General features: G+C 43.7%; 1 protein-coding gene across 7 annotated transcripts; it reads right to left on the bottom strand.

The window, feature by feature from the left end:
- Positions 1 to 986: 986 nt before the first annotated feature.
- On the bottom strand, positions 987 to 8,691 carry LOC127349032 (uncharacterized). Of its 7 annotated transcripts, XR_011754158.1 has the most exons (6): positions 8,320 to 8,689; positions 7,985 to 8,218; positions 2,697 to 2,850; positions 1,728 to 1,781; positions 1,499 to 1,548; positions 987 to 1,242 (listed from the first exon to the last, which is right to left on the bottom strand). XR_011754158.1 is itself a non-coding variant. In XM_071826967.1 (4 exons), exons 2-4 carry the CDS (start codon positions 8,183 to 8,185, stop codon positions 1,239 to 1,241), a joined length of 255 nt encoding a protein of 84 aa, XP_071683068.1. In that variant the 5' UTR covers positions 8,186 to 8,218; positions 8,320 to 8,687; the 3' UTR covers positions 987 to 1,238. The 7 variants fall into 7 exon arrangements, 1 of the variants encoding a protein (XP_071683068.1); XR_011754157.1 differs by having other exon boundaries at positions 1,728 to 2,850; positions 8,320 to 8,691; XR_011754159.1 differs by lacking the exon at positions 2,697 to 2,850 and having other exon boundaries at positions 8,320 to 8,688.
- Between the last annotated feature and the right edge of the window lie 14,336 nt (positions 8,692 to 23,027).

Below are 23,027 nucleotides of genomic sequence, written 5' to 3'. Positions count from 1 at the left end.
GCCACTGCTGGTTTATCAAAGGCATGGTGGGGGGAGGATTTGTTGACTTCATGTCATGTCCTGAATAGAGTTCCTAACAAGAATAAAGATAAAACCCCTTACGAGGAGTGGGCTGGGAGAAAACCATCACTTTCGTATTTGCGCACATGGGGATGTTTGGCGAAAGTCAATATTCCAATTACTAAGAAGCGCAAACTTGGACCAAAGACAGTGGATTGTATCTTTCTAGGTTATGCTCCTCGGAGTGTAGGATATAGATTTTTAGTAGTTCAATCCGAGGTACCTGATATGCATGTTGATACTATTATGGAATCTCGTGATGCAACATTTTTTGAGAATATGTTTCCTATGAAAGATATGCATAGCATTGCTAGAATTTCTACTGAGATAATTCCTGAGTCCAGTACATCTAATGAGTATTTTGAACAATCACACTACAAGAAATATGCTAACTCGCGACCCTCCATATTGGTCACGGGAAGGTCATTGTGCGCCATTTATGACCACGTCCTGACCAAAAACTGTTGGTCGCCAGTTGAGCGTCACTGACGGCTCACAACGACCTTTATTTTATATTTGTCATAGAGGGCTACGACCAAAATTGATGGTCGTAGATTCTATGACCAAAATTGTGGTCACAGGCAATCTATCCTATCCACGTCAGATCCAACGTGGCGAATCCTATGTGGCAGATCTATGACAAAACCAAATGGTCCCGAGCCCAAAATTCTGGCCCATTTATCTCATTTATTTCTGAAATCTGGTTAGTTTATTGGGCCAAGCCCAAATCTTTAGCCTTTTTTATTTTCCATGCCACGATCATTTTACTATCCATTTTATTAATGGGCCTCAGCCTATTCACAAGCATAATATTTTTCATTCACGACCTTTAAAATATTTTTCTGATCTGTTCCAATCGAATTTTGTTTGGGCCAAGACATATCTTGGCCAAACTAAGGTTAGGCACTATACAACACGACCAGTAGTTACTTTCTGGCCATAAGGCCCATGCTTTTATTTACAATCAATATACATATAACATTTGAGTTACAGTAGATACCAGCTCCACAGTATTTCAAAACTTATCGTCTCACTTCAGCATTACATAAAAACTTATCATCTCACTTTGGCATTACATAAAACCATTACATAACAGCCAGCTTTACAGTTTGATACATCACAACCAATTATCTCCCAACAAAGTATCTCCAGCAAGCAAAATACACCGCCTAGAATCATTACCTGCAAGAATTTCCATTAAGAGACAAACATTGCATCAGTTTATTTCACCTTCTTGGGCAGCATATGGTAATCCTTCCCATGTTCAGCTTGAGAGGCATGAGAATAGATCAATTTCAGAATATGCAGAAATAAAGTGCATAGAAAAATGTGCTTTGAAAATCAAGTCATAGAACAAGTTCAGCAGCTCTAATACTGAAAATTTTAATCATTAAACAAAGACATTGAGAAGTTCCCTATCTGATTGTAGCTCTCAAACCTTCTTCCCGTCTTCCATGCAGTGTGCAAAATTTGTGAGTAGGTTAAGCACTGCATTAGCATAATAAGATGCAGTTCAGCACTACAAATCCATAGAGAACTTAGAAAATTACTGATGGAAAAGGTGGTAGTACGCTCAACTCTGATACTGGTTTAACAAATAAATTGAAAATAATCAAACTGATTAAGAAGGAATGTACAATCGTATTTGCAAAAGTGGTAAAGTTTACCGATAAAAGATTGTCCCAATACTTGGATCATTCAACAACAGACAGCAAAGGGGTCTGCAACATCAACCATAGTGGAAAAATAACTTAGGATGATGTTTCTTCAACACAAAATTTTTGTCTACCAAACAGATTATGTGACTACTTTAACTTTCTCAACTAGCACTAATTAATGAGCACTAAGGCAACAGCCAAATGGTTTCCTACATAGCATTGTCGGTTTCCTTAACAATCAGTGCATCACAGAAAAATGGAACGCAAGTGATAGCTTTTGACAAGTGGCTGGTTGTGTATGACCTAGAATGCATCACATTACTAGGACCAAACTTACCAATATCCATAAGAAATAGAAGTTTGACCTGGAGACGTGCATGGTAATTATGATAGCTACCTTGCACTTACATTCCATCTATGGTCCAATGGATAGTGAGTGAAAAAAAGGTGGTACAAGGAACCCACATTAGCTTGGTTATGTGCAATACGTTCCACCACTAACAAGTTCAATGATTGAATCTTACCCTGGATGTACATCACCAAACTATTCAATTTGCCATCGAACTGTTCTACTATGCATCATTTTGAAAAAACATCACCACAAAGGCAACATATGAATGAAATAAAAATTTAAGCTCACAGCGCATTTACTGCTAAGTACTGCATAAATATTAAGCATCAAACAACTGTAAGTGTATCATATAACATGCACTGCATAAACAGTTAGATGAACTCTAGCGCAAGTGGGCATCGTTGTTATCACTGGACAGAATGGCCAACTGGCCATGGGCTGGCTCAGAGCTCTCTATGAGCAGCTAACTGAATTTTCTGACTAGTCATGCGTGTTTAACAGTTTAAACAAGGGAGTTTGTGCTATCAGCTATTCGGTAATAAATACTGGCAGATGCAAACCGATAAAATGTGGAAATGTTTCGGTGAAGAAGGTTAGCTTTCAGGGGTATGAGGTGATTCTGTCACCTTCGGCGTCATTGGTGTCTGGGTGCAGATGATCAAGTACCGAAAGCTAATCAACAACAGGTTCCATAGACTCTATTCTATCCGCAACCATGCATATTCTTGACTTATCCAAATTGTAGCTGCAGTAGTAGGAACAACGCAAACCAAATTGTAGCTGCAACAGTAGGAACAACAGAGACTTTAGGAAAAATTCTAAGCATAGCTATTGATAAATCATTATATAATAGTGTAATTGTTATGCCTTCATATCACTGCTCTCTCAAACATAAATGATAGCAAGATGAGGGAACACATAGGGGGTCGAGTAAACAAATAATTAGACAATATTCATCTTTTATTTTATTTCTACTTACTATGTTGTACAAATGTAATGAGGATGAAACACTTAAGAAATCAAGAAGACGGATACTTCAGAAATCAAGAAGACAAAACACTTAAGTACATTTCTGAAAAAAACTGCAATAGATTATTTTGTCAATGATAGCAGTAAAAACAGTAATTTATCTATCTTTTCACAACAAGTAAACATGTGTGAAGTTCTTGGTCAAATAGGATTATACTGACTATCTGGTTTAGAAAGTTTCTATAATGTTAAGTTTCTATAATGTGAAGTTCTTGGTCAAATAGGATTATACTGACTATCTGGTTTAGGAACCCTTTAGTCCCGGTTTGTAATACAAACCGGGTCCAAAGGCCCCGCCTCTTGCTATATAACCTTGCCCCTGCCCAAGTGTGAGCCACACTTGGCCATTTTTTCACTTTCTTCACAAGAGGGGTGTATTGCTCTCCTCTCTTCTTCACATGCACAAGAGGTGTTTGATGAAATGCTTAAGAGGATTTGCCACTTGAGTTTACACAAATCAAGCCACACTTAACTTGCTTTTTTCTTCTTCATCGAGGTTAACAACTTTATCCTTTTCATCTGCAATTGATAAAATGCATGTGTATACATACATCGTGATGTTCTGTAATGGTTTTGATCAGCTTAATTATATCATGCAGATGAATCGGCAATGGATGTACATTGACCGACGGTTTGACGAGTTCACTGCGGGCCTGGATAATTTTATGGCCGTGGCGGAGGCAAACAAACATGGTGGCTTCATGTATTGTCCATGTGTGGACTGCAAGAATACCGTAAATTACGCTCACTCGAGTCTCATTCACAGCCACCTTCTGCGATCCGGTTTCATGCCCAGTTACTATTGTTGGACCAAGCACGGAGAAAGAGGGGTTATGATGGAAGACAATGTCGAAGAGGAAGAGGATGATGACGGTTATCCCAATTTCCCTGAATACGATGATACTGCAGAAGGCAATGAAGACAATGAAGTAGAAGATCAAGAGGCACCAGATGAGCCTGCTGATGATGATCTTGGCCGGGCCATTGCTGATGCAAGGAGAGAATGTGAAACTGAAAAGGAAAGGTTGGCCTTCGACAAGATGATAGAAGATCACAACAAATTGTTATACCCAACTTGCGAAGATGGCCATAAAAAGCTAGGCAGCACACTGAAATTGCTGCAATGGAAGGCAGAGAACGGTGTCACTGACTCAGGATTTGGAAAGTTGCTGACAATAATTAAGAGGAAGCTTCCAAGGGGTAACGGATTGCCCGCCAGTACGTACGAAGCGAATAAGATTGTCTGCCCTCTAGGATTAGATGTGCAAAAGATACATGCATGCATTAATGACTGCATCCTCTACCGCGGTGAGTACGAGAATTTGGATGCATGTCCGGTGTGCACTGCATTGCGGTATAAGATCAGACGAGATGACCCTGGTGATGTTGAGGGCGAGCGCCCCAGGAAGAGGGTTCCTGCCAAGGTTATGTGGTCTGCTCCTATAATACCACGGCTGAAACGCTTGTTCAGAAATAAAGAGCATGCTAGGTTGTTGCGATGGCACAAAGAAGACCGTAAGAAAGACGTGATGTTGAGGCACCCTGCTGATGGCTCCCAATGGAGAAAAATCGATAGAGAGTTCCCAAACTTTGCACAGGATGCAAGGAACTTACGGTTTGGTCTAAGTACAGATGGCATGAATCCTTTTGGAGAGCAGAGCTGCAGCCATAGCACCTGGCCTGTGACTCTTTGTATATATAACCTTCCTCCTTGGTTGTGCATGAAGCGGAAGTTCATTATGATGCCAGTGCTCATACAAGGCCCGAAGCAACCCGGGAACGACATTGATGTGTACCTGAAGCCATTAGTTGAAGAACTTCTACAGCTGTGGTCTCTAGCAGGTGTACGTGTGTGGGACGAGCACAAGCAGGAGGAATTTGACCTAAGAGCGCTGCTTTTCGTAACCATCAATGACTGGCCTGCTCTTGGTAACATTTCAGGACAGTCAAACAAGGGATACAATGCATGCACGCACTGTTTACATGAGCTCGAAGGTGATTATTTGGAAAAATGTAAGAAGGTCGTGTACCTGGGGCATCGTCGATTTCTTAGGCTTACCCATCCCGTAAGAAAGAAAGGCAAGCATTACAACGGTGAGGCTGATCACCGGAGGAAGCCTCTCCATCGTGATGGTGTTGATATATTTGGTATGGTCAAGGATCTAGATGTAATATTTGGAAAGGGTCCTGGCGGACGGTCTGTTCCGAATGACGATGCCGGACACACGCCCATGTGGAAGAAGAAATCTATATTTTGGGATCTACCCTATTGGGAAGTCTTAGAGGTCCGCTCTTCAATCGATGTGATGCACGTGACGAAGAATCTTTGCGTGAACCTGCTAGGCTTTCTGGGCGTGTACGGGAAGACAAAAGATACACCAGAAGCACAGGAGGACCAGCAACGTAGGAAAGACCCCCAAAAAACTGCATGAGAGAGAGTTAAAGGACGTCATTACTCCAGCTACGCTCTTACAAAAGCAGAGAAGGAAATATTTTTTGAATGTCTGAGCAGTATCAAGGTCCCGTCTGGCTTCTCCTCCAATATAAAGAGAATAATAAATATGGAGAAGAAAACATTCCAGAACCTGAAGTCTCATGACTGTCACGTGATAATGACACAGTTTCTTCCGATTGCATTGAGAGGGCTTCTACCGGAAAATGTTCGACTGCCCATTGTGAAGCTATGTGCATTCCTCAATGCAATTTCTCAGAAGGTAATAAATCCAGAAATTCTACCGAGGTTGGAGAATGATGTGGTCCAATGTCTCGTTAGTTTTGAGCTGGTGTTCCCACCATCCTTCTTCAATATTATGACACATCTCCTCGTTCACCTGGTCGATGAGATTTGCATTCCCGGTCCTGTGTTTCTACACAATATGTTCCCCTTCGAGAGGTTCATGGGAGTCTTAAAGAAATATGTTCATAACCGTGCTAGGCCAGAAGGAAGCATCTCCAAGGGCTATGGAACAGATGAGGTCATTGAATTCTGTGTTGACTTTATTCCTGACCTTAAGCCGATTGGTGTTCCTGAATCGCGGCATGAAGGGAGACTAAGTGGAAAAGGCACGCTAGGAAGGAAATCAATGATATGTAGGGACGGGATTTCTTTGACTCAAGCACACTACACAGTTCTACAAAGTTCCACCTTGGTGGCTCCGTATATCGGTGACCACAAGAACTTTCTACGCTCCCAGAACCCGGGGCAGTCGAACGATTGGATTAGACGTGAACACATGTCGACTTTCGGCGGTTGGTTGCAAAAACATCTCCTGAATAACAAAGATATTGAAGATCAGTTGTACTTGCTGGCCCGTACACCATCTTCGATCGTAGTGACTTTCCAAGGGTACGAGATAAATGGGAATACATTTTACACGATCGCCCAAGATAAAAAGAGCACCAACCAAAACAGTGGTGTCCGGTTTGATGCAATAATGAATGAAGACCCAAATGACACATATTATGGTTACATAGAGGATATATGGGAACTTGACTATGGACCTTCTTTTAAGGTCCCTTTGTTTAGGTGCAAATGGGTCAACAAAACAGGAGGCGGGGTTCAGGTAGACAAGTTGTATGGAATGACAACAGTGGATCTCAACAATCTTGGGTATAGAGACGAACCATTCGTCCTAGCCAAGGATGTGGCCCAGGTTTTCTATGTGAAGGATATGTCTACCAAACCAAGAAAAAGGAAACATAAGGAAACAAATATATCAAACGATGAGCCAAAGCGCCACATAGTTCTTTCTGGAAAAAGAAACATCGTGGGAGTGGAGGACAAGACAGACATGTCAGAAGATTATAATCAGTTTGATGAAATTCCACCCTTCAGAGTGAACATTGATCCAAGCATCAAGTTAAATGATGAAGATGCTCCATGGTTACGGCCGAATAAGATTAATTAAATGATGAAGATGCTCCATCATCAAGTTAATTGAAGAATGTTCATGGCACAAATGAGTATCTCAACATGGCAATCAATTTCCCATTTATTTTTGTGTAATCATGTAACTGTATGTAAGATATTAAAAGTGGAGATGCGCCACGGGAGATTTCCCAACCCTTTCCCCAACACTGTTAGATGAGATGTAGTCGTTCAGGGGCTTGCAGGAAAAAATTCCAAGGCGCAGTTTCTGAAGATGCCGTAGGGCGTGTGCACCAACGACATCTTCGAGAAACTGCGCCACGGGAGATTTCCCAACCCTTTCCCCAACACTGTTAGATAAGATGTAGTCGTTCAGGGGCTTGCAGGAAAAAATTCCAAGGCGCAGTTTCTGAAGATGCCGTAGGGCGTGTGCACCAACGACATCTTCGAGAAACTGCGCCACGGGAGATTTCCCAACCCTTTCCCCAACACTGTTAGATGAGATGTAGTCGTTTAGGGGCTTGCAGGGAAAAATTCCGAGGAGCAGCTTCCGAAGATGTCGTAGGGCGTGTGCACCAACTAGCAATGAAGACTTTTTAAATGAATTAATTTTAAGTGTCTGATTTGCGATAAAACAACTGTGACATAGCAATAAGATTTCTTCAAATAAGATATAATTTATTTGAACAATCGAGAAGTTTGGTAACAATAGTTGATAATTCAGATTTCCAAAGCTGAAAAGGAACAGGCCTAATGGTCTCTTGACTTTATTGTGATGTTATTAGGAAGTAGGTTTACAAAGGCTAACATGATAGAACAAAACATAAAATTGATGTAAAGCCAATAGGCTAATCACAGAGACCAAAGAGTAACAGGATAAATTTTGTCCAACCCACACTCAAGAACAATTATCCGGACGAGGTCTCACTCCTTGACGAACGGCTCAACCTAGATCTAACGTCAACGCATAAAATCCAACAGAAATGAGATGCAGACGAGACGGGATGATAATATTACCCTCGACGCAGTCCCAGTTCTCGGCCTCCTTGCAGACGACATCAAGAAATAGTCGATGAGCTCCGCGCCCTCGGTGTAGTGGCCCTTCGACCAGTTTTTCCCGGCGCCGAACTGGCTGATGACGAAGTTGTCAGAGCTGAAGATCTGGCTGGAGAGTCCTGGGCGCACCGAGTCCATGGTGCGAGGCACGAGGCCGAGCATGGAGCGACGACCATGGCGGGTTGAACTGTGCTCCTGCACTCCACCAACCGGAAGGCATGTTCATGACGAATCATGATTTGAGATATATTTGCAGTTCAGAAAGAAACAGAGGACGAGGCTCCCGGTGGCTGAACCTGCAGATGGGTGACTACGCGAAGACGACGTCGAGGACGAACGCGCAGCCGGAGGAGTCGGAACCGCCCGTCACTGCGGCGCAGGAACGTGCGGCCAAGATGGTGGATCTCGCGATTTCGGTTTAGAATCGATGGGATGCCGCGAGAGCGCGACTGGTGGAGGGAGGGAGCGGAAGATGGGGATGGTGGGCTGCGGATCTAGCGTCGTCGGGCTTGGATCGATGGGCGGCTCGGGGCGGCGTGAGGAAAGGGGAGGAGCGAGGGAGGTGGTGGCAGCACGGGGTAGGGAAGCTAGGGTTTGTACCCGTTTTGCAATAGAAGAGGCGGGATAATAGGGAGGATGGAGGGATGCGGTGGCGGGACAGAGGATTCGTGTCGCGCGCTCGTTTCCCAAATTTTTCCTCCGAAGTCCTTTTCTTCAAACTCTCTTTTGCATATCACCGTAGACAGGATGCAGATGGGACCCCACCATACACTGTCTAATGGTACCATGCAAAACATAGTTCACTTTTTCTCGCTACTTGCGACATGATAAAAATAGTTTCATGACTCATGAGCAATAAAATAAATTGAAAAATGTGTGTAGTTTTTATATGTTCAATTAAAATATGCATCACCATGACATCTAGGTGTCTAAAGGTGATGCGGATTGACACGTCAATGAAATATATTGGATTGACACATAGGCGTCGCGTGTCAGTTACACTCTATTAGAATATTAGATTGAAATGTAGGTCCCTCCTATTCAACTGATCTCATGTTGTATATATGTATTCATCTTGGGATGTAAAACAATACTAATGTTGGGAGTTTCATTTCCTTTACACAAAAAGACCATTTTCTAAGCGTTAAAAATGGGTCTTTCTTAAAACACCTACTAAGAAACCATTTTAGAATTGGACCAACCAAATTTTAAAGAATACTAGACCATATTTTATATACAAACCACCAAATTTTTGGATTTCAAAATTATTCTACGAACCTCTCATAGAGAAAGTAAATAAATTGATCAGGTGGCCAACCAGTCATTTCAAATCATCTAAATTAGGATCATGACCAATTAAATTGGTTGTGATAAGCCAAAAATAAGGTCGTGGACCATATCATTTTCTCTGTGACCAATTCAAGTAAATAAATTATGACTTTTCTGACTAAAAAGGTCGTAATAATTTAGGGTTTGCACCCTCTCAAACGCCTTAGGACCTTTTAGTGCCAGATGGTCATAGATGTATGACCAATTCATCCACGGTCACTATCACAAGGTCACTAGTCAACACATTTCTTGTAGTGTCACATGAGAATGTTACTGAGAAGGATGACAATGAAGCTCCTAAACGGAGCAAGAGACGAAGGATTGAAAATTCCTTTGGTGATGATTTCATTGTGTACCTTGTGGATGATACTCCCACGTCCATTGCAGAGGCATATGCATCTCCGTGATGCAGATGATCGGAAAGAAGCTGTCCATAACGAGATGGACTCGATCCTTTCTAATGGAACTTGGGAGCTATCGTAACGACTCCCATGGATGCAAGCCTGTGGGCTGCAAATGGGTGTTCAAGAAGAAGCTAAGACCTGATGGTACTATTGAAAAGTACAAGGCGCGGCTTGTAGCGAAAGGCTACACACAGAGAGAAGGCGAAGATTACTTCGACACCTATTCACCTGTCGCTAGACTTACCACCATTCGAGTACTACTATCCATGGCTGCCTCCTATGGTCTTATCGTTCATCAAATGGACGTAAAGACAGCTTTCCTTAATGGAGAGTTGGACGAGGAAATCTATATGGATCAGCCTGATGGGTTTGTAGTAAAAGGTGAAGAAAGAAAGGTGTGCAAGTTGCTGAAATCCTTATATGGCCTGAAACAAGCACCTAAGCAATGGCATGAGAAGTTTGACAGAACTTTAACTTCTGTAGGCTTTGTTGTCAATGAGGCTGACAAGTGTGTTTACTATCGCTATGGTGGGGGCGAAGGTGTTATACTATGTTTGTATGTGGATGATATTCTGATCTTTGGTACAAACATGAGAGTAATACACGAGGTCAAGTCTTTCTTGTCAAAGAGCTTTGATATGAAAGATCTGGGAGAAGCTGATGTGATTCTGAACATCATGCTGATTAAGAACGAGAGTGGGATTACTCTAACGCAATCCCATTATGTTGAGAAGATTTTGAGCCGGTTCGGCTATATTGATATCAAGTCTTCTCCAACACCTTATGATCCCAGTGTGACACTACGCAAGAACCGGAGGATTGCCATAGATCAATTGAGATATTCTCAGATCGTTGGCTCACTCATGTACTTAGCGAGCGCGACTAGACCCGACATCTCTTTTGCTGTTAGCAAGTTGAGTAGGCTCATGTCAAACCCGGTAGTGCGATCATTGGCATGCACTTGATAGGGTCATGCGCTACCTATGTGGTACAATGAGTTATGGGATTCACTATTCAGGACACCCAGCTGTGCTTGAAGGATATAGTGATTCAAATTGGATCTCAGATATAGCTGATCTGTACGCCACAAGTGGGTATGTATTTACCTTTGGAGGTGGCGCAGTATCATGGAGATCTTGCAAGCAAACCATATTGACGAGGTCAACTATGGAAGCAGAACTTACTGCTTTAGACACAACCACTGTTGAATCAGAATGGTTGCGTGAGCTCTTGATGGACTTGCCTGTGGTTGAAAAACCTGTTCCGGCAATCCTTTTGAATTGTGATAATCAAACTGTAATTGTCAAAGTGAACAATTCTAAGGATAACGCGAAGTCATCAAGACACGTCAAGAGACGTTTGAAGTCTGTCAGGAAATTGCGAAACTCCGGAGTAATAACTGTTACCTATATTCAAACAGACAAAAACCTGGCAGATCCCTTTACAAAGGGACTATCACGTAATGTGATAGAAAGTGCATCGAGGGAGATGGGTTTGAGACCCGTTGATGTTACACCATAGTGGTAACCCAACCTTTGTGATCGGAGATCCCGTGAATTAGGACCTGGGAAGAACAAGCTAGTGGTTTAATTGAGGAGAGTATAATGTAACCCTCTCTATGTGAAGATGCACAACTCTCAATTGCTGTAAGGCAGGTTGGCAACAAGCCTTAATGTTTTTATGTTGGCTATATTAGCAAAGATGCTGTCCTACAGAGCATTCTTGAAATAACACACCTATATGAGTCCGATTGTTAAACGTCGCAATCTATGAGATTTTGGGTGATCTCTAGTAAACTCATGAAGAGACCACGAAATATGACGCATATGCTTCACCCGCGGGGTAGGCTACTGGCAGCCATGTACTGGTCATGACTTTGAGTGAAACCCTGTTCACGCAAAACTTGCAATTCAAGGCTTAGTCCATTGTTCAAGTGTGAATGGATGTAGCTTAAGGTTCTAGGCGGAAGTTCAACTTAACAGTCTCCGCTGAAACACTGGTATATAAACAAGCAGCGAGTATTGGTAAATCTCTAAATGGGGATTTGAGATCTGGTGGAGGATTGTTGAAATATTGGGCCTACACTTAGTGGCTCATACTAGATTTCAGATTTTCCTATAAATCTCAAAGCCCACATAGTGGAAGCCTTGTGAGTTTGAGCCCAAGTTGGTGGCAGCTCACTAGGGAGTGGCAAGAGGTGGGAAGTTTAGTCCCACATGGAAAGTTGGGAGGAAGTTAGACCACCTTATAAGGTGGGTTGTTCCACCACTAGTAAGTGAGTGAGAATAGGAGTGCTACACGCGCGCGCTCCTCCTCCTCGCTCGCTCGTCTCGACTCGACTCGACACGACACGTCACGTCGCGACGCGACACGCTCGTGGTGAGTGGATTGAGCCTCGAGCCGAGACTTTCCTTACTTTTTGCAGCTCAGGAAAACGAACAGAGTCCTAGACGGACGCGTCGCAGTTAGTCTGTTCGGGTCGCTCCCGGATCGTGGGCTATCTGTAACCGACTCGAAACGTTCGTGCGACGTGGGCGTGGCCATCGTAGCCTACTCCATCCCGCGCGCCGACGTGCATCGGCGAACGAGAGAGCAGGTCTCCGGAACCGCTCGTCCTTGCGATCCTGTACGGGAGAGGGCGAATTAGGTTTTTGGGAAGCGCTCTGCGCGACTGCTCAAGCTCTTCATCACGGGTCGCCTTCCGTCCAAGTCGGGCGGTGCTGCCTACCGTCGTCTTCAACGTCATCTACTTCGACCCGTCGTCCCCGTCGTCAACAACGTTGTCATCAACAACGTTACTGCCGCGACATCATCTGCTACACCTCCACCGCCACCTCCACCAGATCGGTACGTGCGACATATCTCGATCTGTTTAGCGATGGATGTTGAACTGTTTGCTATGCTACTGTTCATGTTGATCACTACATCTAGTATGTTCTAGTTTCATATGTTAGTAGTTACTGTCGTCATGCTTAATATTCTGGAATTAATCATGGAAATTGTGCCTGATTATCCAACACATATATCATCATACCGGTCAAACGAAATAACAATGCCCACCCTCCTACAGGCCGGCGGCCAGCCCCGCTCTGCCCTGCTCTTCCGCCGGCCGCCGCAGCCTCCTTCAATTTCCAGCCGTTGCGCCTCCTTTCCGCTAGAACCGGAACAAGTCACCTCGCCGGCAGGAGCAGCCCCCGACGCCCCCTGCCCCGTCCTCCATCTGACGCTGGATCGGCGCCCCGCCTCCATCTCCCTCCACTATTCCCCATCGGTGAGCTTCCGCGCCCAAGCCCGCTCCAATCTCCTCCACCTCTTCCGATCTATCCACCAGCCGCACGGGCGCCTCCACGAAGGCCCGGGCTTCCCCTCCTACGCACGGGTGAAGATCAGGTGGAGGTCGGCCTGTGCCGCTGACGTTGCAGGGCATGCGGAGTGCGGTGTGGTACGCCCGTGTTCAGCCCTAATTAAATCTGCCGCTTGGTCGCGGCGCTGGCGTCAGAACAGAGGTGACATCGCGCAGTAATCGCATGACGAGGCGAGGCGTAGGATTGTGTATACAACGGCAGCGGCGAGGATGACCAGAAGACCTACTGCAGCTAGGAGCTGGAAACATAGGGCGGAGATTGGACTGCAGATAAAGTGCTGGATTTCAGCGAATACAGACATTTGGGAGGAGGCGACTAAGCAGTGGCGAGGAGCAGCATCCCAGCAGGAACGCTCTATCAGTAAGGCAGAGCTAGCAGCGACAAGCAGATATATCTTGGACTAGCTCAGTAAAAGAAATTAGACCTGCATTTTGTTGAATACACTATAGAGGAAGCTAAAGCACGAACAAGAACACAGCAATGCTTCTGCACGATTTTTTAAATAAATACAGTGTTGCTGCACTGAACTAACCACATGGAGCTGTTTGGTTAATTAACTGAGATAGTTCATTATTCATATTTGCTGTAAGTTGTAACCTCTATAATTAAATATTTAGGCTCTCTATGACACATAATATGATTTGTAGATTTTTTTTAATCTTTGCGAAGAATAGAAATAATGACTCAACAAGTGATTGCTAGGAGAAAATGGTGAAAACCAAAATTTTGTGTGATTTGATTAGGAATGATGTCTAAATCATGTACGTCTTCATACATCTCCGAAATTCGTGGCATATTGTTCCATTTGAACAGTTTTGAAACCGTTTTTCAGTTTTTTAGTTGGCGGGCCAGCTCCGCATTAAATCGTTGCAGACTTCATTTATATGGGGCAGTAAGCACGGTTCAAAATTTCGCTGATGGGCAGAGTCTCAGAGACCCTGACGTCCATATCCTATGCATGCCAGTAGTCCCACATCGGTTCTTTAGATCGATTCTACCCTGTTTATATACGTAAATGCTCTGGATATCAACAAGCCTCCTAAGAAAAGAGTAGCAGCATATACAACTAACAGCGAGTTAAGAGAAAGGGCAAGAGAGCAGCTAAGAAAAGAGAAGCACTATATAAACTGCCATGGGAGAAAACCTGGCCCCAAGAGGTTTCGGAAATCTGAGCGTAGACGGGCCGTGGCTCGCGGCCTGAAATACATTGGATGAGGAGGATCATTTCGTTGGTGGGCACGGCAACGACGCACGACCATGGATCTTGGATTGATCAACAAAAGAAGCTAGGTAACTTACATTGTATGAATGAGCGTAGACGGGCCGTGGCTCGCGGCCTGAAATACATTGGATGAGGAGGAGCATTTCGTTGGTGGGCACTGCAACCACGCATGACCATGGATCTTGGATTGATCAAGAAAAGAAGCTAGGTAACTTACATATGGTCTTATACTAGATCGTAGTGTGTTTTATAATTGTTCTTTCAATCTCTTGTTTTAAAGAAATTATAGTTTTATGTAAAATTTGTGGGCTCTCACTTCTACCTCAACATGTGTGATGTGCGGTAGCCAAGCTCGCCGCCTTGTGACTGGTCACCTCGAACACGTTTTCATCATGTATCACCTCAGATACATTGTCACATGTATACACCGAGAGCCTGTGCATAAATACATTGGTGGTCTCCTCGGCAACGGAGGAGGGTGCACCCCTCTCACCAGGAAATGATGTCCACCCCACCGAGTCAGCGAGTGGCCAAGAAACATCATGTACCAACGCTACGGAAACACTCGGACATGGCTCCTGAATCAGCCATGCGCTACACCGGCCATGACTGGCTACCGTGCTATTAGCCTCACTCGCCGAGGAGGCAAGGACACATTATCCACGACGCTGGGAAAGCTCCTGTTAATGCCTATGTGATTTACCTTAAAAGCTACATGGATTGCATCAGGTCCTGATCCCAGTAATAAAGATTGAAACTAATAATAGATATGGAACTTATGCGTGATACAGTTATCAACAGATACTATGAGCCTTCGTCGATGGTGGCACATACGAGAAGTGTCATCATAGATGATACGTTGGAGCGTTAGAGTTTTTATGTGCCTTCATCGATGATGACATGTAGGAGACGTGTCACACAGATGACTCGCCGGAGTGTTCGAAATTTTCTTTCTCCCGGTGCAACGCACGGGCACTTTTGCTAGTTTATATATATATTATATAAAAAGACAGAGAGGGTGGTGATCCAAACGATGTCAGCCGTACATCATTCATCCAACGCTACAAACAGGGGCGGACACTCCCTGGCGGACTGCAAACGATCGAACCACGCTGGCGTACTGGAACCTCTGGCGAAAAAAAAAGCTTTCGGCAAGAAAATTGTACGTAACCGCACCAGTCGTGCGGCGACGAACGACGCCTCCGTTGCCTTCACCACCGGCCTGTCGCCGCCGTGCTTCATCACGCCAGCCGCCTTAACCACCGGCCTATCGCCGCCGTGCCTCATCACGCCAGCCGCGCCCACTCCGTCCAACGGTTTTGCCGACAGCGACCACTGCCACTGCAGCGCCGGCTACCGTCTTCGAGTCGTGGCGCTTCAGTTGTGCACGGCCGCCTGATCGTCGCCGTGGGGCGCCGACCACCTCCGCCGAGATCTCTGCGCCGTAGGGTGCCGGCCGCCGCCACTGCGCCATCGTCCGCCTTCCATCGTCGTCCAAACGTCCGGCCATCCGTCCACAACTCGACGACAGCCGCCTAAGGAGGAGCCAACGCTGCATCACTGCAGCTTCTTTTCAAATTTGAAGCCTGCAAAATCACAGGTTTGTTACAATTGCAAGACGTTTCCATTTATTTTGCAATACATACTTGCTATAGATCGCAGATAATTTTAAACATAGACATGTAGGTTTTGAACAAAGTAATAAGTGCCAATATTAAAAATGTACTGCAGGTTTTCCATGGTCAATATTTTCTGAGTTAATTTAAACCAGGGCCGTAATTGTTGAAGTGATTGTTACTTACTTTTCATACAGAGGAAGCACAGATCATAATGTCATCTTCTAGCCACCATTCATTGCAGGACATAACTAACACGAAAGTACAAGGTAGATAACATGAACCTATATTATGTCATTTATTTATACAAGAACATTGTGAACCATTACACAGCTGCAGATCCTAATCAAGCCAAAAAAGCAAAGGCATAGACAGAGGTATGCAAATAATAAAGATGACATTTCAAATCGCCGGCGCGAAGCACGGGAGTTAAAAAAAAAAGGCAACAGACCCAGGGCTTGCTGAAAACAGCTTATGTCATTCTCAAACTACTGGGCAGCTCCATGTCACCCAACAGCAGTACAGAGCACCTGCAGGAGGTAATGTGTTCTAATATGTTCCTATATTGCAAAATTATACACGGAATTCTGATAATATTTTAGACAATGTATTTGTAGGTAAGGATCCAGTAGTTCAGCAAAGCAAGACATCTATGATGACCACTATATCTGATTCACCACAATCTTTGTTAACTGTGGACAATGAGTACAAAGGTATGTAACATCAACCTAAAACATCATATATATTAAAATCTGTTTCAGCCTCTGGTGATTTTTGTCCTAAAGAGGTAGTATATGCAGACCCTAAAGAGCTCAAAAGGCAGAGGGATAGGGAACGATATGCAAAAAATAAAGATGAAATTTTAAAGCGCCGCCGCCAATCCCGAGAGCGCAATAAGCAATCAACAGTCCCTATGAATGATGACAACATGGACCCTGCAGGTCTTCTCTTCAAAACTGACAGCATTACTATTTCGTGTTTTCATCAATGTCTGAGGACTATGGTAGATTGCTAAACTAGGTGTTGCAAAATGTTCATAGGTACGGCTACAGTTGTAGAGCAAACAGATGCATCCCACAATTCACACACAGGTTATGCACATTTACATGAGTCCGGAGCTTCGCATATTATCAAGGCTGCAACTCGGAGTAATGTTAATTCTGGGCAAATGTCTAAAGCTTCTCCGCAAAATTTATGGAGCTCACAGCATACTCCACTAAGCAATATAACCAACTACCATATAAATGGTACATAACCAGCATTTAATTTAACTACTTTGCTGCATAAATTTTTCACATTACATCACAGCCTATTTGTTTTCACGTTGTATGCTACTTTAGATGTTACGCGGATGGGGTCTGCATTCTCCCAGATGTCCAACGATCTTCACATGCCATGCAACGAGTCAGCTATGTTAGACGACGATAGCACTGATTGGCTACACAAAAATGATGCATACATGCGGAAAGTGTCTACATCTTCCAGGATGCATGGCCAAGACAGCTTCATAACAAAGAGTTCGTATTCTGAGAAGAAACGACAATGTGATTGTTCTGAAGAGACACGACAGCGCCATAGGGAACGGCACTCATTAATGCCAGATGGACAGAGGCATGCACGGTTGCAGAAGAACCGTGATTATAAAATATCCACTCGGGAAACCAGGTCAGTATCTAGCCAGGATGACATTGTAGCAGCCACAATCTCCTTGCCATCTACACCTATCAGACATGCACAACCCTCAGCAAACCGGCGAACTGGTATTGTTGGCCCCCTTGTACATACTTTGTGACCTCATGTTGGCATGCTAATTATGATATTTCCTGACATTTCGTTGCATCTTCCAGCTGAACCTCACAGAAACAGCAATGAGGACGCCGATCCTTCAGGGATTTTTGAGCCAACTGAACAAGATGTTGTTTTCGCAGGTAAAATTGCAGACTTTGTTTACAAATAAATATGTTTTACCTGTTTAAAAATGATTCTCTCACAGATAACTTGGAAACCATGCAAGAGGAGGAACAAACAATGCAGGATGATGACGAGGAATGCAGGATTTTTAGTGGTCTAGGTAAATTACGCCAGACAATAAATTTATTGCCTCTAAAATTCTAATAGAATATTGTGGCACATATATTTGGCTCCTAATTATATCTGTGTGCAGGGGATGTGTTCGATTCTTACACAGCGCCAACTGATGTTCCTCAAAGTAAACAGAATGATGATCCTTATGACTTCGTGTACCACAATCTACCAAAGAAGCATCATGTTTTGAAGCCAGTCAATGACTGCATATATTGTGGAGCAATGAGGCTCCAATATGAGGGCCCCGCGTTCTGTTGCCGAAAAGGAAAAGTCAAGATAGCTACCCCTGAAGTTCCTCAAGAGTTGCGCCGGTTGTTTACAAGTCAGGTTGATGCTGAATCAACTGGAAATGAAAATAAAAAAATAAGTTGTCACAAAAGTTAACAATATAGCATTGAGCATTTGAATTTGACTCACAGTGCTATAGCAGTGGCCAAGACTAAAAGTAACTTCAGTAACAAAACAATTTAAGTAAAGAACTTTTTGACAAACATTTTATCATGCTTCAGTTTCATATGGAACACCATAACCTATGTACAGAGCTAACTCAATAACCTAGGTCAGAGCTGTAGACCACATGGAAACCTTACACATGTCGTGATAATTTGGAGCATACATATTGGCGAGTTCCTTTTATATTTAGGATGCATACATATTGTCAACTGTGTGTTTTTCTGTACATTACTTCATCATCAGCAAATCGATACTCTAGAACGTGAATGCCAAGCTTTTTACACTAAAAAGTAGTTGTCCTGAACCATGTGTCAATGAAGTCTAAATAGAAAATGAACTTGCAAATATGGCAATCAAAAGTATGATCATATGGTACGATCACTTACTGAATCAGCAAAGAGATTGAACAAAAACGGCTGAACATCATTGAGGGTCTCTGGGCCACCAAGATTGAACAGCAGTACTCCAACCTTTTCTTCAACAGCGTGTGTCATTACGCCAGACATTTTCATCAAAATTAGTGCATGCACCCGCAGCGGAGGAATTCACAGCAAGGTTGCGTTTAGTGTATATTGGCATTCCAAATCTGTCAACTACATGAAATCCATGAGAACAACATTGTCTCGATGCACCATACTCCTCAAATTTAAATTCCTGTAACATCAAAGCACCGTTTCCCTTTAATATGATACAATAGTAGATATGCTAATGCTGCAGAATAGTAGATATGCTAATGCTGCATAATAGTAGATATGTTAACTTAATAAACATAAAACTTTATACATGAAACAAAGGTACACGAACCAGGACTTACAACAAAGTTTATATTCATGCCCTTTGATACAAAAAAAAATACATACATGGTAGCATATGGATCGTTACCAGTATCTTAAAAGAAATAAGGATGTTCAAACTATTCTTTTTTTCATGTTATTCAGATAAAATCAGCTAGCATACATAGGAAGCATAGAGCTTTCTCTGATAACCTTCTAAAGGAACTCACAGTAGCAACTGGGTGAAGGGGATACCTGGCGCCGGCGATGGCCTTCTCCAGCCCCCGATTCAGCGCCCCCACGTCGACCTCCAGCACCCTCATCCCCCGCTCGGATTCCACCGAGTAAAGAGGACCCAAGGACGGGGAGGCCCCACTAGCGAAGGCGGGTGGCCGCGGCTGCGGATCCAGTGGAGACGGGGACTGCCCATCCACCTCTTTTTGCCCCGAGCCTTTCTCTCCCATCTTGCTCGGCCAAGGCGCCACCCAGGCCGCCCGCCCCCCGCTGGCCACTTCCACGACAAGAAAGGGTCGCGCGCCGCCGGTAGCCTCCACATAGCTCCTCAATGGCTCCATCCTCCGCCTCCGCCTTCAACACACACTTGCACCGACCCTATTCTCCGCCCCCGCCCTCAGGCCAGAGCCCTTCCCATGCGGGCCCCATCCTCCTCTGACACAGGCCGCCTACAACCTCCCCGCTCTTGCCGGCTGGCCGTTCCTATCGCCCACCGGGATCCCACGACGACAGTGACCTCCGCTACACCGAGAGGGAGATGCTTGCCTGAACTAATCTCCATATGAATCCTATATCGGAAGCACCATGGCCAACCTGGAGAAGCTGATTGCACAGATCGACCTCAAATTCACCTCCAAGTGGCTGCGGTTGGCACAGATGGACCTCAATTTCACCTACACATCGATGCGGTAGGAGCGCATGCGGACGTGGTCTACCGCATCGGCCTGGCCCGTGGAAGACCGGAGAAGGATCATAAAGCTCGGGGAGGGAGAGGGGCAGAAGGCGCCACACCGTCGAGCTTCAGTATGGGAACCAGGAGGATGGGCGGTGGCCAGAGGAGAGGATGTGGCAGCGGTCGCCAGAGGCTGGGTGCCCTGGCCTTCCGTTGGCTTCCGGTCGCCTGGACGAAGAGGACGAAGGAGGTTGTCGTCCAGGCCATCGGCGGCGAGGCAGGAGAGCGGGGGTCCGGTCGACGGCGGTGGGTGGGGGGCGGGGGGAGAGCCAGCGGGTAATGTGAGCGTGAATTGTTTTTTTACGGCGATGAGACATGGAGTGAGGACGACAAGGAGTGAGGTTGGCGAGTTAATCTAGGGCATGTCGGCCGTCGGGTGTCGGTGGGCCGTGGGCCGTGGGCCGTCGACTGCTCTTGTCTTTGCTACAATTCAGAAAAACAAATTGCCCTCAAATTTTCATTTTTTTATGATTTTGAAGAGCATTTTTGGTGAGGAATGATTATCCTTATTGAATAAATACTAATTTCTGTATCATTAAAAATTATAATCATGCAGGTCATCGTGTGGTCTATGGATGTTAAATTTCATGGAATATTTCACGGGGGATATTTTATCCGACATTCCTGAACAGGTATATTTGCTCCATATCGCGATACTTATTCCAGGTTGTATCATTATTACTTGAAAACTAACTTTATTTACTGCTTGATTAATAGGTCAATATGACAAATTTTAGAAACAAACTAGCCGTAATTTTGGTGGATTCACATTAGAATGATGATAATATAAGGAATCGAGACTTGAAAGATGATGAAGAACAAACATTTGATCCTACTGATTGTGTCATTGTGGATGGACCTCCTAAAAACATCAAAACATCGAAACTAGCGTCAGAAATTGGATTCATCTCGCAATCATTGCTTCTGTTACCATCTGCCAATCCAACATACCAGGAATTAATAGATGAACTTTGCCTATACATCAGCACAGTTGATGATATCCCTTCACTAGAGTAAGCAACATTTTTTTTCAATTTATTGTATTGTTCTAATAAACTGCGATAGCATACTTGTAATTGTAATTGACATAATTCTAATTTTATAGGACCGAATGGGTTAAAAGTTCGAGTCTCTATCCTATTAGTCTTAATTTAAGACAAATAAGTAGCATACTAAAAAGAATGAAAATATGCACGTTAGTTGCTTTAATATGGATGTACGAATACTAGCGTGGCACGACATCCAGCTTGGTAGGGATGTCCCAGTCCACTACATGGATTTGAACTTCTGTGTAAGTTACTTTAACTACATATTAAATCTATATATATGTGACTCATTTGTGGCATGTACTAATGTTTTTTTTATATTATTTTAGTTGATGTCTCAATATGCACGAGATCCAAGTCGTAGTGACTATCCTGATGTTGCTCGGTTGGCTCAGTTGTTTCTTAGCTGGCCTGACAGCAATGGGTATCATATATCTGAATGCAATATGGTAAGAATTCAATCCTTCATTCTTAAGAGTCAATTTTCTGTTATATTGATTACTTTATTTTTAAATGTATCGGTGCTGATTTTATTGCCTTGGGATATTGTTGGGTTATTCCAGTTGTTCGTCTTCGATCGGCACAAAAAAGTTATCTCTTTTTTGGACCCGCTTCCAATACCATATTTGGTGAAGACTATACTTTAAAATGTGGCCGATAATTTTAATCTTGCCCTCGAAGTTGAAAACCCTGCATCAAAGGATGACATAACTAAATGGGATTGCAAGGCTCCTAAAGTTCCAACAAATCTGGATGAGTAAGAATCTTAACAATGTGTTACAGTCTTAACGTATTTATTCGACCCGCAATATAACATAATATGCATGCAGTGCTCTGTCGGGTTATTTGGTTTTTGAGTTCATGCATTCATGGTACGAAGGATTGCTACATTTTCCAGTACCCACGGTGAGTATTTACACATGTTCATTTGCATACACTTTGCACATGTTTTCTATAACATTGTTGTATAATGCATATATACGATGGTTTTCAACTAAGGAAACGATTTTTGGTTCACATCCTGAAGTATGAAGCAAATGAAGCTTTAAGCAATATCCCAGCCATTGCACGAAGCCTTATTGATCGCATAAAAAAGTGGACCTTCAAGAAAGAACCGTCATCAGCGAATAAATAGAAGATACAATGTTGCTTAGTTATTTTATCTGTCACTCATATTTCGCCATGTATCAAGAATACATAGATGGACCTTCAAGAAGAAACATAATACATATTGTTGCTTAGTTTTAATTTTTAAGAATTTTAACAACTAATTCTAAATACATTTACGTGATTGTAAATTTTATGTAAGTGTGGATTGTGTGTTTTAGGCGCTCTCACACCTCTTAGGTATAAATGGCTTGGTAAAATATATGACAAAAGATCACAATATATGTTTTTTTTTTAGGGACACAATATATGTTTTTATGACATAGGACAAGACGTGCACGTGCACGCTTACTAGTCAAAGGAAAGTGCGGATCGAAGCAACCAACAGCCCAGGACTAGGGGAATCCGCGTACGTGGATAGAGAAGCACGTAGCAGAAGAGGTGTTCAGATCGATATTTTTCCGGTCGTATTGGAGATCGAGATTAGCTTGAATCACGTGTGGGTCGCACGAGGTTTCTTTTCTCGCGGACGGTGTTTCAGTTTCCTACGCGTGTACAGGCATGCAATGAGAGGAAATATTGAGTGCAGATTTCGTTGGTACTTGGTTTCCAATCAGATTTGTTGATCGTGTGCTGT

Source organism: Lolium perenne, chromosome 1, assembly GCF_019359855.2.
Source record: "Lolium perenne isolate Kyuss_39 chromosome 1, Kyuss_2.0, whole genome shotgun sequence".
NCBI lineage: Eukaryota > Viridiplantae > Streptophyta > Magnoliopsida > Poales > Poaceae > Lolium > Lolium perenne.
Note: the sequence above shows the minus strand (reverse complement) of the source record. Positions and strands in the feature narration are given on the sequence as shown.